The 18,422-nt window shown below is 34.5% G+C and overlaps 1 protein-coding gene across 1 annotated transcript in view; it reads right to left on the reverse strand.

Moving 5' to 3' along the window:
• The window catches only part of AGPS (alkylglycerone phosphate synthase), a 140,126-nt gene that overhangs the window by 89,606 nt on the left and 32,098 nt on the right, over window positions 1-18,422 (reverse strand). The window contains exons 2-5 of the mRNA XM_080798840.1: window positions 16,633-16,722; window positions 3,829-3,919; window positions 1,574-1,694; window positions 1,404-1,478 (exon numbers count right to left, since the gene is read on the reverse strand). Of these exons, the coding sequence (XP_080654966.1) occupies window positions 1,404-1,478; window positions 1,574-1,694; window positions 3,829-3,919; window positions 16,633-16,722 (377 nt within the window). The remainder of the gene's footprint in view (window positions 1-1,403; window positions 1,479-1,573; window positions 1,695-3,828; window positions 3,920-16,632; window positions 16,723-18,422) is intronic.

Here is an 18,422-nt window from a genome sequence, read left to right on the forward strand (position 1 = left end):
TCTCTCAAGAGTATATGGGACAGTTGGAGGGAACAAGAAATTGAAGCATGAGAGAGAACCTCACAGGCTATTAAGAAAAATCCAGCTATGTGTTGATAAGGGCCTGATTTGAAAACTAATAGAAAAAAAAAAAAAGGACAACGTTTTAAGGGAACTGCCAAATGGGACAGATTTCACAGAACAAAGAAAACTTTTATGCAACAATAGACTAATTCTGCATGTTTCCTAAATCTGGATTTTTTGAAATATTTGTATTTCCTAAAGCAAGACCTACATTTTCATTATGGTAATTTCTCAGTATTTTAATAGTCAGACACATGAAGAAAATACCTAGAAGGCATGCTTGAAAGTTCTACTCAAGATGTATCATCAAAAGATGGTCTATTAAAGCTTCCTATGGAAAATGAAAACTGATAAGTTTTGCTTTCATTTTTTCCAGTAAAAAAATGGAAATAAATCCTCCCCAAATCTTGGTAAAGAAGTAGCCTAAAGCTACTAAAAGAATACTGGGAGAATATATACCACAAGTATCAAGACAGTAATTTAATCTCAGCTACACATGCTCTTGGATTTTCCTCCTATGTATGTCACCTCCCTCCTACCTCTATATTAAAGTATGATTTTCTCCTTCAGATACTCCCTGTAAAGTAAAAGGATCACATCTAAAAACAGATGTGCCAACTTATGAAAAATAAAATACTCCATCTACTCCTCTAATAAAATCTAAAGAGGAAAAAGGACCAGACCACTGGAATTTTTTTAAAATTGTAATTATGGACAGTAAGGTACACTATACCAATTCTGCTTTAAATTTTCTACTAAGAGATAGATATAAAAATCATACAAATATACTGACTGTCTAGTCATCAGCAAGAGCAAAATAACAACATAAAGCTCATCCATCCTCTTTCTCGAGTCAAAATCATGAATGATATTAATTTTTCAGAATTTAATTATTTATATCAAAGACAATGGGTATCTTAAACAATTTGTTTCACCATTTGGACATAATGCTTTTTAGGCCACAAGCTGATATCAACAAATTACTACAACAAATTTGCAGGAATTAATACTTAAGGGTTTCTCTACCTCTGAATATATCATTGATCGATACTAATTTCATTAAGCTTTCAAACTAACCAGAAATACATTTTTTAACTGACCTCCCAATATGATATTAACATTTAAAATGAAAACTTAATCATCAGCAAGATCAGTCATGAAAACCAATAGTTCAGGATGCTCAGATCAAGAAAGAATTATATGACTTTTGGTAAACTTTAAAAATACAGCTACCTGTACTTTTTACAACTCCTATGTTCAAAAGTACATATTTCCAATACTAAATTTACTTAAGATTTCATAATACTAAATTAATGACACAAAGAAAAGAAAGAACTTACTTGGCCATAAAACTATATCAGGAATTCGCTGAAACATTCCTTCCCTGAGCAAAAATATCTCATGAAGACAATGACCTGTTTTGCAATTTAAAAAAGAATATGTAAAAACATCTTAAATTATAGGAAATTTTAAAATTAAAATCAAATAGTGCTTCTATAAGGTTGCTTACCATGAGCTCTAAATACTCGATCATCTGCTTCTTGTGAATATGAAATGTTAGTCTCTTTAAGGTCATGAAGAAAATCTTCATTTACAATAGAAGGAGGTGTATCACTAGGATTTAAGGATGCCTAGAAAATAAAATTGGTTTCTTTGACTTATTTCTAGAAAATAAATTCTGAATATCTGGTTAGGAGAGTGACCAAAAATGTAAATTTTTAACATCCAAATTGAGACAAAAGCATGAGAAAATACCAAGTAACACATATGGAAACCAACTCTGTGACAATAACAAATTATAAATGGTCCAGTTAATCACATTCTGTAACATAAGTTATAAAAGCCATTTGTTTCCTCTTTTGCATCTATGCCCCACTTTTTCATTGTTTCTGAAGACTGCAATCAAGAACAAAGAAGATGGCAAAGTCTCAAATCTTTCATTTTAGATCAAGGAAACTGGGGAAAAGCTAACTTTTTTCATCATCTACATTTTCACCTGTAGATAAAATTTACCATTTCTTATAGTTTGATTATTATTTTAAAATGATCAACAAGAAACCTCATAATAAGTAACAGGTCCATTTTCACAGAACTGCTTTAAAACTTGTAACATTATAATTTGATACTTAATTTCAACTAAGAGGTAAACTGGGGGGAAAATCTTTAACTTTAAAGCTATGCAACACGGGGGAAGTCACAACTTCTCTGGACCCTGGCTTCTTCATCTATTAAATGAGATTATCACCACTAAATTTATACAGCTACCATAAAGAAGAAAGGTTAAATGTCATAACTGTTATGAAAAGCACCAAAAACCTGCCTACCATATATGTAGGCAGCCTCTTCTTATCTGTAAGAAGAGGCTGACCAAATCAAACCTGCTATTAAAAAAAAAAAGAAAAAGAAAAGAAAAGAAAAAGCTATGCTATAGTATTTGGAAAAAAGAAAATATAAGAATGTGTAAAAAAATATATGATATTTACATACTGTATCTTATTAAAGGGTCTGTATTTAATATTCAATTATATGAGAAATATTTATTGAGTGTGTGTTATATACTTGGCAATATTCTAGGCCTTGGGGATATAGCAGTGAGATAATCAGGTAAAAAAATCTTGACCTCAAGGAATTTATGCTATGGTGAAAAGAAATGACCATAAGGACCCCAACAAAACATACATATTACTATTTTGTTGTTAAAAACTGAAAAGGGATCAAAATCAGAAAAAAATGCATGTAAAACCGGTGAAATTTCTGAATATGGTATACAGACAGCATCAATGTCCAAAAAAAAAAAAAAAGTAACTACAAATAGTCAAAAGAAATAATTAAGGAAATAAAAAAAAGATCTTTTAAGAAAAGTTGAAAGAATTTTGTTTAGGAGGGGTAAAAATTAGCTGTTAACATAATATACTTAGTAGAATAAAATGTAACTGTGGATTTAGAAATAAATCAAACAAGCAGTAGCTGAATATTTAAGTTCTTAATAACATGTTGGATACAGTAGAGAATATAGTATAAGCCATAGTCTCTGCACTTACAGAACTTATATCGAGTTAGAGGGACATGCAGAATACCATCCCACAGCAAATAATAAATAATAAAAACCATAAAGAAATGCTATTTTGTTAGTTTGATATGAATATAGTTTAAAGTTTTTTAACCCTAGCTTAAGAAAAGTGAAACTACATGAACTAAAATTATCACTTATATCTTAATCAAATTTTTATTATTTCATAAGTCTTCTAATATTCTAAATGGTTTGATATTAAATGTAAAATTACATTTATTTCAAATTATTCTATATTAATCCTGGAATACTGTCAGTCCATTAAATATCCTAAAATTAATAGCAACTTATAATATTTTTGTAACAGTCCTCCCACAGAATTAGTTCATGTGCATTTTATTACCACCCTATGAAAGGTAGAATGGACAGTTATTGCTCTCATTTCTCAAATTAGGATAACTAAGGCTCAGAGAAGATAAAAAGTTTACCAGACAAATCTCAGATAAATTTTGAGACTGGGATCTAGATCTGTGATGCTGAAAAGTCATCCCTAGAAAACCTAGCAAGGCCAATAAAACCAGTAAACTTCTTAACAAAAACAAACAAACAAACAAAAATAACAACAAATGCATTAAAGCAACTATAACAAATTACAAAGATAAATCTAACTGATTTGGGATTAAACACATGTCCATGCACACACAGACACACCCACACAGACTTAAGCATACTAGTCATCATTCTTATTTGCTTACTTTAGAGGTAGTTTTATGCTCCAGACTTACTCCAAGGGTATTTTGGATCCAGTCTTTAAAAGTTGGTAAAATCATACCACTAAGAGGGTACCTAAGATTACAAAGATAAAACATTAGAATAAAGGATCTTCATTTAAATTTAAATCTTCACTTTGGCTTCTAGTAATGGTCAAGTTGTTCCTATTAAAACAACACCCTCTCCCCCAACATATAACTATAAACTATGGACAATAACAAAAACAAAACACAACTCTGAAGGCAGTACAGACAGACAAAAGGAGGCAATAATAGAGGGTAGGGGGTGTGATACACTTAGAAAAAGTAAACAGCATTACGTAAGTTTCCGAGTTTTTTTAATTTTAATATAGGTTTTAGACTGAGGGACAGCCCAGGTGGTACCATAAATGGAAACAAAAATACAGAAAATCTATTGTGTTCCTGCCTTGAAAAACCAGAAGGCAGTATTTGCTGTGAACACAACAGCTGGGAAGAGTCTATAGAAATCACAGAAAAGGAGAGAGTCATTGAGTGATGTATGCATAAACTCTGTCCAAATGCTTAGTTGACCTTGAATTACACACATATGGAGCCAACTTGAAGCAGCCCAACTAAGCTTAAAAGAACTCAGTTGCTCACCACCACAGAGGGAAATGGGAATTTGAGAATAGTCAAGTTAATTACTTGATGTTAAAAAAATAAATAAAGCCCCTTCAGAAGAACATAATAGAATACAGGGTTTCTGCAACAGACTATTTACATTGTCCAAGATGCACTCCAAAATTACTAGACACAAACAAACTGTAATCCATAATCAAGAGAAAGGGCAATAAATAGGGACTGACCCTAAGAAGAACTAAGACACTGGAAGTAGCACACAACCATTTTAAAATGGCTAAAACTATGTTAAAGGACAAATGGGAAACTATGTTTCCAGTGAGAATGAAAAAATCTCAGCAGAGAAACAGAAACTATAAAAAGAAAAAAACAGAAATTCTATATTTAGAACTTTTAAAAATTCATTGAAAGAACAGAAGGGCAGACTGGAGATGCCTGTAAATGTACAGATAAAGTAAAGTAAAGCATAAAGTAAAGTCAAGTCAATGTTTTATTAACATATACAAGCCAAAGGGCAGAGAAAAAGATTGAAAAAATAAACAGAGCTTCAAAAACCTATGGAACAATAGCAAATGACTAACATATATATATATATAATATACACAACATACATATAGAGTCCCAAGAAAAAGGAAAAAAAAAAAAGAGGGAAACAGAGTAAAACTACTGGAAGAAATAATAGCAAAAAGTTTCCAAATTTGATGAAAGATACACATTTACAAATTCAAGAAGGCCAGAAGACACTAAGAAAATAAATACAAAGAAACTCACACTATGCACATCATAGTCAAACTACAATTTAAAAGAAAGAGAAAAAGAGGGAGAAAGAAAATGTTAAAAAGCATCTAGAGAAAAATGACACATTACATACAATGTAGTAACAATAAAAATTATGAATAGCTTCTCACCAGAAACAATGAAGTCCAGGAAAAAACTGAACATTTTTTTAAATTATTTATTTATTTATTTGACAGACAGAGATCACAAGTAGGCAGAGAGGCAGGCAGAGAGAGAGGAGGAAGCAGGCTCCCCGCTGAGCAGAGAGCCCAATGCGGGGCTCGATCCCAAGACCCTGGGATCATGACCTGAGCCCAAGGCAGAGGCTTAACCCACTGAGCCACCCAGGTGCCCCAAAAAACTGAACATTCTTAAAGTGCTGAAAGAAAAAGAATTTCAACCTAGAATTCTGTATCTGGTGAAAATATACTTCAAAAATAAAAGTTAACTCGGGACGCCTGGGTGGCTCAGTGGGTTAAGCCGCTGCCTTCGGCTCAGGTCACGATCCTAGGGTTCTGGGATCAAGTTCCGCATCGGGCTCCTTGCCCAGCAGGGAGCCTGCTTCTCTCTCTTCCTCTGCCTGCCACTCTCGCTCTCTCTCTCTCTCTGACAAATAAATAAATAAATAAATAAATAAAATCTTTAAAAAAATAAAATAAAATAAAAGTTAACTAAGACATTTTTGGATGAAAACTGAGAGAACCTGGTGCCAGCCAACCTATACTACAAGAAATGGTAAAGTGATTCCTATATGCTGAATGGAAATACAACACTTAATATAAACTGAAATCTTCAAGACAATAAATAACAGAAAGTAAATAAGTGGGTAAACAAAATGACTTCTTTCTTAATTTCTGTCCAGTATTTATGGCTTCTAAAAATTCTATCATGGAACTAGAGGATATTACGCTAAGTGAAATAAGTCAATCAGAGAAAGACTATTATATGATCTCACTCATATGTGCAATTTAAGAAATAAAACAGAGGATCATAGGGGAAGAGAGGAAAAAATAAAACAAAATGAAACAAGAAAGGGAGACAAACCATAAGAGACTCTTAATCACAGGAAATAAACTGAGGGTTGCTGGAGGGGAGGGGGGCAGAGGGATGGGGTAACTGGGTGATGGACATTAAGGAGGGCAGGTGACGCAATAAGCACTGGGTATTACATAAGACTGATGAATGACAGACCTGTACCTCTGAAACTAATAATACATTATATGTTAATTAATAAATTAGAATAACAAATAAATATTAAAAATAGCCCCAAAACCCAAATTCTATCACTATGTCATAGAATTTATGATGTGACAACTATAAAAAGAATACAGAATGGCAAATAAACCTACAGATTTCAAAGATACTTAGATTTTACATGAAGTTGTACAAGAAATTTAACACACACAAGAGTTCTATAGAGTAGGAACAGTATGGAAAAAACTAGATTTGCTACTCAGATTTCATTTCCTACATTTTCCATCCCAATCCTTAAATAGTTTATATGTAATATGAACATTATTTTATATACACAAGAAATCCTAAATTATATATATATAAAACTTAGGATTATTATATATATATTATTATATTATTATAATTATATATATATACACATATATATACACACACACACACACATATAAAGACTGATGCAGAAAACTCAAGTGCTTTGAAATACAGCTTTCCAGTTTTGGAAATACTTGTCAGAGGTGGCAAAATATTAAATAGCAGTAAGTGCTAAAAATAAAGACATAAAATAAGTATCCTACCCTAGATTAGTATACTGAAGAAGGATGATAGGCAAACAATAATGACCCAGTGTGTTATAACAGCACTAATATAATAGCTCCCTGAAAAGACCCAAACAACATTTTATTTTATTTTATTTTATTTTTTTTAAAGATTTTATTTATTTATTTGATAGAGATCACAAGTAGGCAGAGAGGCACGAAGAGAGAGAGAGATAGGAAGGGAAGCAGGCTCCCCGCGGAGCAGAGAGCCCGATGCGGGGCTCGATCCCAGGACCCTGGGATCATGACCTGAGCCGAAGGCAGAGGCTTTAACCCACTGAGCCACCCAGGTGCCCCCCCAAACAACATTTTAAAATGTGTATTTTGAAACAGTACTTTAAACTTTTTACTTAAATAAACACATACCATTATCATGTGCCAGGCATTGTTCTAAGTGTTTTATGTATATTAACTTATAATGTTATGAGGTTTGTGCTATTATCCCTATTTTATAGATGAGGAAGGCAACAGAAATTAGGCAACAGAAATTAACTTAAGGTGTGAAGTAACTTAAGTAACTTAATCAAGGTCACACAGGTAGTAAATTACAAAACCAGGATCTGAATCAGGTAATAAGGCTTCAGTCTGTGCTTTTAACCACTATATGATGCTGCCTTTAGTTTGATTCTTCCCTTACCATCATTCCAAGTGAGATCATTACTCTAAAATTCTTCATGAATGATATTTATAAAATCATAGTACTTACATTCAGTAAATTTTTTTTCACTACAATGTTCTCACAACTTCTCTACTCCCCCAATAAAATGCTGATGAGACAACCAAATAAACCTATATTATAGCTGCATTATTTTTGTTTGATTTTATAAATATTTTACCTATATGTAAATGTATGTACGACATACATTCAAAAATACAGACAAATAAGTCTGGAGCTGAATGAATTTTTACAAAGTAAACCTCCCACGTAATCACCATTCAAATCCAGAAACAGAACACTTAACCGGTACCCTAGAAACACTCCCCTTATACACTTTCCAGGCACACCACCTTCCCTCACACCAAAGGAACCACTATCCTGTTATCATTAGAGTAATTTTGACTGTTTCGGTACTTTATATAAATAAACTCTGATAAAATGTACTCTTCTGTGTTAGCCCTCTTTTGCTCAAGTACTATATTTATGAGATTTATCTTTTTTTTTTTAAGATTTTATTTATTTATTTCACAGAGAGAGAGATCACAAGTAGGCAGAGAAGCAGGCAGAGAGAGAGGGAAGCGGGCTCCCTGCTGAGCAAAGAGCCAGACGCGGGGCTCGATCCCAGGACCCTGAGATCATGACCTGAGCCGAAGGCAGAGGCTTTTAAACCACTGAGCCACCCAGGCACCTCGAGATTTATCTTTTTTGATACATCTTGTTAACATTCATTCATTTCCATGGCTTAATTCTACAGTGTGAGTATAACACAGTTTCTTTATCCACTGTATTGTTGATAGACAACAGTGTTATTTAGTTTTTGGTGCATGCAGGGACATTCCTGAACTTGTTTTCTCAAGAATGTATCACATTTTGGGGCACCTGCGTGGCTCAGTGGGTTAAACCCTCTGCCTTCGGCTCAGGTCATGATCCCAGGGTCCTGGGATTGAGCCCCACATCGGGCTCTCTGCTCAGCAGGGGGCCTGCTTCCTCCTCTCTCTCTGCCTGCCTCTCTGCCTACTTGTGATCTCTATCTGTCAAATAAATAAATAAAATCTTTAAAAAAAAAAAAAAAGAATGTATCACATTTTTCTGACAGGTATATAACTAGAGTGGAATTTCCAGGCCATAGTCTATGCATATGTTCAACTTTAGTAGATACTGGTAGATAAGTTTTCCAATATGTTTACCACTAACAGTGCTATATAGACTTATTCCACATCCTTCCCACACTTGGTGCTGGGAATGAGAAACACTCTACCGGTTATCTCTTAACCATTTTAGTTTGAATTTCACTGGTTACATATGGGTTTGAGTTTCTATCCAACTGGATAATAGATACATGAATATTGTTTTCAATGCCAGTTCATCTTTTACTCATTTTCCTATTAGCTTACTATTGTTTTTCTCATCGATATATAAGAATTATTTATATATTCTGAAATCAAAGATGTATGTATTAAATATTTTCTTCTGCTTTATGACTTGCCTTTCATTATCTTAGTGGAGTCTTTCAAAGAAAATAAGTTTTATATTTTAGTATTATCTAACTCATTCATTTTTTTCTTCCTTTAAAAAAGTTAACACTTGTGCTCGCTTCGGCAGCACATATACTAAAAAAGTTAACACTTTTTGTTCTCTACTTTTTGGCAATCTCAAATTCAGAAAGACATTCTGCATATTCTTCTAGCAATTTTACAGTTTTAGCCTCTACGTTTAGGTCTACAGTCTATCTGGAATTGATCTCTGTAGCTGACATGAAGTAACATCAAAATTAATTTTTTCCAAGATGATAGTTTAAATGGCTCTACAGCAATCTTTATTTCCTACGCGTGCGTGTTTGTGTGTGTATGTGTGTATTTAAATGGAGAAAAGAAGAAATACTCTAGTAGTCACTACCCATTCCAGATCAAAAAACAATTTAAAAAAATAATAATTAAACATGGGCACCTGGGTGGCTCAGTGGGTTAAAGCTTCTGCCTGCGGCTCAGGTCATGATCCCAGGGTCCTGGGATCGAGCCTCGCATCAGGCTCTCTGCTCAGCAGGGAGCCTGCTTCCCTCTCTATCTGCCTTCCTCTCTGCCTACTTGTGATCTCTCTCTCTGTCAAATAAATAAATAAAATCTTTAAAAATAAATAAATAAATAAAAATAAAAAATAATAATTAAACAAATACTGACAATGAATCAGAATAAACAATAAACCAGTTTTAACATCAATGTGAGGCAAGTTATTTAAAAAGTTCAAAGTATAATGTTTGCTCAAAAGGTTATTTCCCACTCATTTCATCAGAACTTGAGTACTGACAAAGCATTTAGCAACTAGCCTCAAAAGATTACTTTGATATCACAAAGAAATTTTAAAGAGCCAGTGGGTAGTATAGAAACTCTGTTCAAAATTAAATACATGTTTATAATAATGCAGAATTCAACATTTAAAAAGCTGGTATTAGGCCCCATCCAAAGGAATGCTTAATTGAAAGTGACAAAAAGCACTCATTTTGTCACATAATTTTAACAGTTACACAGCAAGGGTTGAGTGGGTGTCACTCCTCATGTTAACTTCAAATTATACAACAAAAATCCTATCTAAAATTGTCAAATCAGTCTTTATATAAACATTAACAAAACAAAAATGACAGAGAAAGGAAAAAACATGAAGAACACATGTATTTTAATCAAACCAGTATCTTTGTTTTTTTTTCTTTTTTAAAGATTTTATTTATTTATTTGACACAGAGAGAGAGATCACAAGTAGGCAGAGAGGCAGAGTGGGGGGTGGGGAGGGGAAGCAGGCTCCCTGCTGAGCAGAGAGCCCGACGCTGGGCTCAGTCCCAGGACCCTGAGACCATGATTTGAGCTGAAGGCAGAGGCTGACCCACCCAGGCACCCCTGCCAGTTTCTTTACATTAAAAAAAAACAAAAAAACCCCCAAAAACCACAGGTGCTAAAAATCAAACTGAAATGGTGTGTTTGAAGTACTATATTATAATACCTTTTTCATAAATCTAAAGAAATTGAAATGAGGGGTGCTTGGGTGGCTCAGTGGTTAAGCCTCTGCCTTCGGCTCGGGTCATGATCTCAGGGTCCTGGAATCGAGCCCCACATTGGGCTCTCTGCTCAGCAGGGAGCCCGTTCCCCGCCCCCTCTCTCCCTGCCTCTATGCCTACTTGTGATCTCTCTCTGTCAAATAAATAAATAAAATCTTAAAAAAAAAAAAAAAAGGAAATTGAAATGAAAGAGAGTATGGGGCTCATAGCTAAAACAATGACAGATAGTCATTCAACATAAAATCTTCCTCATTTCAACTGAGGTAAAGTACAAATTCTGGAAAGCTGGTTGTTAACAGATATGCCATTGTATGTTAGTAATGTCCTACCAAAAGACCAATTTGGAACTATTAGGTTTTAATGCTGGGTCTTTATACGTTAAATGTACAATTAATTTGGGTCTCCATAAAATATATTAGACCCTTGATATTCATGACAGAATCATATTCAGACCTTTGTGAATCCCTTAATTCACAAATAATATTATCCATAAAATAAAAAAGTGACCACCTTCAGGATACTTGAATTAATAGATATAGAGTTGGTGTTACTGCCATGTGTAAAATTTAAAATTACATTCTACGATTAAGGCAAACACAATATATTTTCACATCTGAATGCACAGTATTTTGGACTCGGAAGAAGTTATCTTGTGTGGCAGAATATTTAAGATTTTGCTCCACTATCAGGGTGCCGGGGTGGCTCAGTTGGTTAAGCATCTGCCTTCAGCGCAGGTCATGATCTCAGGGTCCTGGGATTGAGCCCCGCTCCTGCTCAGCAAGGAGCCTACTTCTCCCTCTTCCTCTGCCCCACCCCCACTCATACATGCACACTCACTCTCTCTCAAATAAATAAAATCTTTAAGAAAAAAGAAAAACTGTTTCTTTAAAAAAAAAAAAAGAGAGAGAGAGACTTTGCTCCATTATCTATAATTCTGCACAAAACATATGGTTCAAAAAGTCATATCAGAATATAAACCTTTCAACTGTACTTTTTCTTGCATCTAATGCCCTGGGATTTGAGAAACAGTAAAGGAAGCCTGGCTCAATAATCATAAAGCCTAGCATATTGCCAAGCATTCAAAAAATCTCATAAAATATCATGAAGTAAAAACGAAAACTTTGAAGTCACAGAAGTAAATTAACTGAAAAGAAACATTTTAAGAAAAGTTAAAGGAATAAGGGGTTTTTAATTTAAGAAATAGCCAGGTAATAACTTGCTTATTACATTACAGTAAAATTAGATTTACATTCAAAACTATAAACAAGTATTTAACACTCGTAAGACTGTACTGAATATTGCAGGACACAAAGACTTGGTATTACAACTTTTGTTCTTAAGAAACTTACAACCTAAAAGAAGGAAGGAAGGTAGGCAGGCAGGAAGGCAGGAAAAAAGAAAGAAAGAAGAGAAAAGAAAAAAGAAGAGAAGAGAAGAAAAAAGAAAGGAACGGAGAGGAAGAAAGGAAGGAAGGAAGGAAAAAATTAATTTACAACTTAGTTTACTCAAAGCTACAAAGACACTTGATTGATAGGATGAATATATGGGCAAGAAACATGCAACTTTTGCCAGAAATATGGTAAGAGGAAAGCCAGGTACCTATATCAATTATTGAAACAGGTGACTTCCGAATGGATCTTTAATCACGACTAAAGATGAGTTTGAAAATTTTAAGGAATGGTTCATATTGTAAACACAAGGTGAGATCAACTCTCCACCTCTCATCAGGACAGAATTAACAATATTGTAGAAGATACAGAACCAGGGGAAGCATTCAAGACCAAAGAAATCACTGTGTGGAAAGACAATCCTGTGAACATAAATATCCAAGAAGGAGGTGAACATCAGGATTTACTGTGACTAAAGACAAAGCACTCTCACTCTGTGGCTGTGCACAGAGGCAGCAAGATAGTAGTAGGCATGACCTCTATCCTCAGAGTGAGTTCCGTAATAATTGCTAAGCAATTTAAAAATCTTTTAATAATCAGACAAACTAATGAAAAATTATGTCACTGAAAATAGAAAGTACATAAACCTAAACAAATTCTCTCCATTTAGAGCACTAACTTTTGCTTTGTAAGCACCAATTAATATTTAATACTTTTAAAGTCAATGAATAATGACACTTTCCAAAAATTTTAGTTTGTAGAAAAATGTAGCATTAGCTCTGACAATACGTATTGCCTTCTCCTGTTTAAACCCAGGAGGACTCAATTCATCTATATCTAGAAGGAGTAATGGCAAATTAATAAACCCAAGGATTTATAACCTGACAAATTGTAAATATGTTCAGAAGATAAGACTGTGTTCAGGAAAGAACTTCTGATTTTTCCCAAAGATCTATAATAGTTTGTAATAACTGCTTTTAATTTAATGACTGGAGTGCTCGCTTCAACAGCATATCAAACACTAATTTAATGGCTGGGTTTGAAATGTTAACGCTACCCTCCCCAAAATATACACACTCAAACACATTTGCTTAATAAAAATTTCTTACCTGTTCAATGTCTTTGGATCAGAAATAAGGGAATCCCCATAAATTTTCACTGACACTCACCCTTGGTTGCCAGCACCTAAGAATTCCCCTTTTTTCCCAGCTCTGTTTTGTATCTTTCTTAGGATATTTTATTCATGTTTTCTATACAGTTATACAGAACTAATGGTCTGTAATTTGTCCAGTCTTCTACAATGCCAGAATAAAAAGTCTTTGCGAAGAATTTCAAAAATTGTCCTCAGTCTACTATTATTAATACAAAAGGGTGAATTAATACTGTTCAACCTAATCAGTGTTTTCTTGTAACTCATCCTTTCTAATCATTCTCTCTTTTAAGAATATCACAACCTCCTTTTGCGTCTGCAACGTGCCCTTCACTAGAAAAATAGGAATTTCTCTCATAGGGTAATTTTTTACAATATGACTAACTCTGCTGTGCTAGTGTATAGCAGATAGAAGACTACTATAAAGTGCTCTCAGAGTTTGAAGAGAAAACAAGATCAATGCAATAGATGAATACGGTTATCTACAGAAGCACAGTACAAAAGAAATAGCTCAAGAACAAAGCTTAAAAACACTTGGGTTTTAATCCCAGTTTCCTGCTGAGCAAGTGACCTCAAAAAAGCTATCTAACCTCTCTCATCCTCAGTCTCTTAATTCTTTTTAAGAAAATACCACTACCCATCTTAAAGTTATTTTAAGATAATTCAGCAGGCACTCAATTAAATAATAGCTATTATTACCTTAAAGAATGTTTAAATGTTTTCTGATAAAAACCAGAGAAATCCCCAGGAGGCTAGACTAAATTTACAGAAAGCTATGATCCAGTTCAGTCTGGTTTATTATCCTGTCTATGACAAAGTAATGGTACTTCTGGAAGCACTAAAATGGGAACTGAATATTATTTAATAATTAGTTTTAGTTATTAAATAGTTTATGTAGTACATATTTAATCCTAGAGCATTTAAATCCCATTTCTGTATTTGGAGAATTGCCTTCTAGATGAATCTTAGTGAGAAGCCAAGGCTACCTTCCACTAAAGCAAACGTGCCCAAAATCTGCATTACGGGTTTCCCTTGTAGGCTCTGCCAGTCAGATGCACCCCTTCTCTTTCCTTTTTTTCCCACTGGACCTGATTCAGGAGATAATGCAAAGAAATGAAGGCTTTAAGGAACTAATTCTGGTTAGAGTGGCAGAAGCAGCAATCTTCCAAAGTCGGAAGTCAAACAAATACATTCTCTGGTTCTACTACAACCTGGATAAAAAGCTCTCTTAAGGCCACTGAATCCCCTTTACTCTGAACCTATGCTCTCCAAACAATAAATTTTACATTTTATATTCTATATATCTTAATATCATGAAGGCCTCTATACATGGAAAACGGAATAATCTAAACATTAATGAATACACCGGGGTTCTAATGTTTTTCCTGACTATATTATGAGTGTGGCACATGTGTCAGACCTCTACAACCTGATCCGCTCTGTGAAAACTGACACATCAAGTGCCAGAACACCTGCAATAAGAACGAGCTTCTGAATCCATGGCACTAGTAAAATACAATTACTTGTGATATTTTCTGTGACTGATCATTCATTTCGCACACACAGACTTCCAACACAAACCACTAACTAGCCTACAGTGCTCCACACAAGTCAGGAGGTGTCTAATGCTTTCAGTGGCACCATGCACAAGTGACAATTTGTCCCCTCTCATAAAATAAAGATGCCGTATTTTCTAGGTCCAAAGAGAGAAAGAAATGAAGATGGTGTCTGAGAGGAGAGGAAGTTGATTTTCTAAGTTCAGAAGATTTACTTTTCCCCCCAGGAGATTTTGCAAAGCCAGTTTCCACATAGATAAGTTTCTACCATATTAGACACTATTCTATTTAAAACACAAAACACTCAACATTTAGAACACTGGTAAATTTAATTTTAACAAGAAATTCCTTCTACCTGATTTACACAATTTCTCGACTATGCCTCCACCAACATGCTGCCCAGTCACACTTAAAGATGGGAATGAGAATACAGATATTTATTTCTCCTATTAAAAAGCAAATGTCAAATGTACATTTCATTCCTTGATTAAAATTAGTCCCTAATTACTACTCCTGAGGTTTTGTTTCAGGTACAAAGTATGTTTAAGTCAGAAAACGGAAATGATTATGTTGCAAAGAAAGAGAATTTCTCCAAAGGAATAAAAGTTTTCCTGCTGATATTTCAATATGTCAACATACCAAAAATATTAACCTAACCATATTAATGCCCAGTAGATATTAAGTCAAAGCACAATACTGGAACAGATTCAAAATATATCTGATCCAAGTTTCTATCTACTCTGAATTTTTAATTTATAGAGCTAGCATTCACATCTTACGCATTTGTACTTACTGTCCTTTCAAAAGTTAGTATGAAAATTCAATAGACAAACCACCCAAAACACCAACTTTGGCAGGGTCAGTTCTTAAAATCAACTAAGAACTTACTTTACAATTCTGTCTGTATCTGGAACAATAACAATACAAATATTCTTCAGAATTCTTATCCACACATTACCAAAAATATTTCAGAAATGTCAAAGTTACCACACAAATGACTGCTCTTTCTTCATTATTTCTTCCCTAATGTATCTCAGAAAGCTAATTTTAAAAATACTATTTATGGGGCACCTGGATGGCTCAACCAGTTAAGGGTCTGCCTTAGGCTCAGGTCATGATCCCAGAGGCCTGGGATCAAGCCCCGCGGGCTCCCTGCTCAGCGGAGAGCCTGCTTCTCCCTCTCCCTCTGCCACCCCCCAAACCCCCCACCCCACCGGCTTGTGCTCTCTGGCTCTGTCTCTCTGTCAAATAAATGAATAAAATCTTATGAAAAATTAAAAATTAAAATACTATTTATATTCATAAAGACCTAAAATTGTTTACCTTCCATAATAACCCACACCCAAAAATAAATTCCCAGTCCTAAAAATGGAGTTACTTCGAACAAGTCAATGGCATGAGATTGGGTGGGAGGATGACTACAGGCGTTTTTGGATCCTGATCCAAACTACCTATAAAATGGCATATTTAGATATCAGGAGAAATGTAGACTGGATAATCAGATATAAAATTTCTCTTATTTTGAGGAGTATGATAATGACATTATTATGATTAGCTGATATTAGTTCCTTTATTTTTAAAGGAGACATATGTAAATATTTAGAAGTGACATGACAATGCCAGAATTTAAAATACCACAGACAAAAGAAGGAGCAATTATGTCAAAATGTTGATAACTTTAAATGGAGGGAGGAGTCATTATATTACCCTCTCTATTTTTACGTATGTCTATTTAACATAATTATGTTTGCTATTTATGTTTAAAGTTTTTTATAGAAAGAAAGAGGGGGGAAAAAAGAACAAAAGAATAAAGCAACCAGTTACCTTTTCCCAGTTAACTCAACTTGGCCTTTCTTATTGAAGAAGAACTTGGAATCATTATATCCCCATCCATTCCATTTCATAACTTCTTGCCTAGTAACAAAAAAAAAAATGTTAGACCTATACTAAACATCTCATAACTGAACAATATATCATTGATATTAACTTTCACAATCATTTAGAAGACCTTATTCCACTAATATTACATTGATTTAAATAGTATATCAAAATGTCTATGTGTTAATATTTTTTTTTAAGATTTTATTTATTATTTATTTGACAGAGAGAGAGAGAGAGATCACAAGTAGACAGAGGGGCAGGCAGAGAGAGAGGGGGAAGCAGGCTCCCAGCCGAGCAGAGAGCCCGATGCGGGGCTCGACCCCAGGACCCTGAGATCATGACCCGAGCTGAAGGCAGAGGCTTAACCCACTGAGCCACCCAGGCGCCCCTATGTGTTAATATTTTTAAATACAGAATCACTCTGATGAGCTGCATCTGTTTCCCAAAGGGCAACAACTAAATTTAATGCATTCAAAGAAAAAAAAAAAAAGGAATAAGAGAAAAATATAGAGTATGCATCAATTTGTATACCTTATTAGTTTACATTATAGGATGGCCTAAAAAATTTTGCAATTAAAATAAAACTTGAATAAGAATCAAATTTTTGTCTATATTAGAAAAATCACAATTATTTATCTGCTATGATGAAGAAGACCAATTTAGAGAGTCAGTTCACTAGTAATGACACTCTTAGTAGCAGAGACTTAATAGAATAGATTAAAAAATCTGAGAGCTGGGTTTACAAACATTCTGAATCCTCCAACTTCCATGTCGCTACCAATTTCCATCTTGACCTACATAATAGCATAACAGTTAATGACTACACCAGTTTTTATTATTCCAAAACGATATGGTACTTTGAATTTCCAAAATGCTAGTATTTCATTGTCTTAAATATCATTTTCGGGGCACATGGGTGGCTTAGTCCTTAAGCGTCTGCCTTCAGCTCAGGTCATGATCCCAGGGTTCTGGGATCGAGCCCTACATCGGGCTCCCTGCTCTGCGGGAAGCCTGCTTCTCATTCTCCCACTACTCCTGCTTATGTTCCCTCTCTCGCTGTGTCTCTCTGTCAAATAAGTGAAAAAAAAAATCATTTTCATCAAAATCAAGGACTCAATGGGGTGCCTGGGTGGCTCAGTAGGTTAAGCATCTGCCTTTAGCTCAGGTCATCATCACAGGGTCCTGAGATTGAGTCCCATATCAGGCTGCTTGCTCAGCAGGCCCTGCTTGTGCTCTCTCTCTGACAAATAAATAAAATTAAAAAAAAAAAAAGACTCATTAAATTTTTTTAGGAGATTTTATTTATTTATTTGAGAGAGAGAAAATGAGAGAAAAAGAGAGAGCATGAGAAGGGGGAGAGTCAGAGGGAGAAACAGACTCCCTGCTGACCACGGAGCCAATGCAGGGCTCAATCCCAGGATTGAGGATCATGACTTGAGCCGAAAGCAGTCGTTTAACCAACTGAGCCACCCAGGCGCCCCTAGACTCATTAAATTTTTAATATTACATAAGAAATGGCAGGTCTAAGCCTGTGCAGAACACAATAAGCAAACACAGTGAAGTATTCTATCAGCATTTATTACATGTTTTAGCAGGGTATCCTAGTATATCTGGGCAACAAATCTTATTGCAAATTCAATTATGCAGTCTATGACGAAAATACTTAAACTCTTCTCTATACAGAAAGTTATTTGCTGCATTAAAATTTCAAAAAATATCACAAGAAAAAAATC

The sequence above is a fragment of the Martes martes genome, assembly GCF_963455335.1.
Source record: "Martes martes genome assembly, chromosome: 3".
Taxonomy (NCBI): Eukaryota; Metazoa; Chordata; class Mammalia; order Carnivora; family Mustelidae; genus Martes; species Martes martes.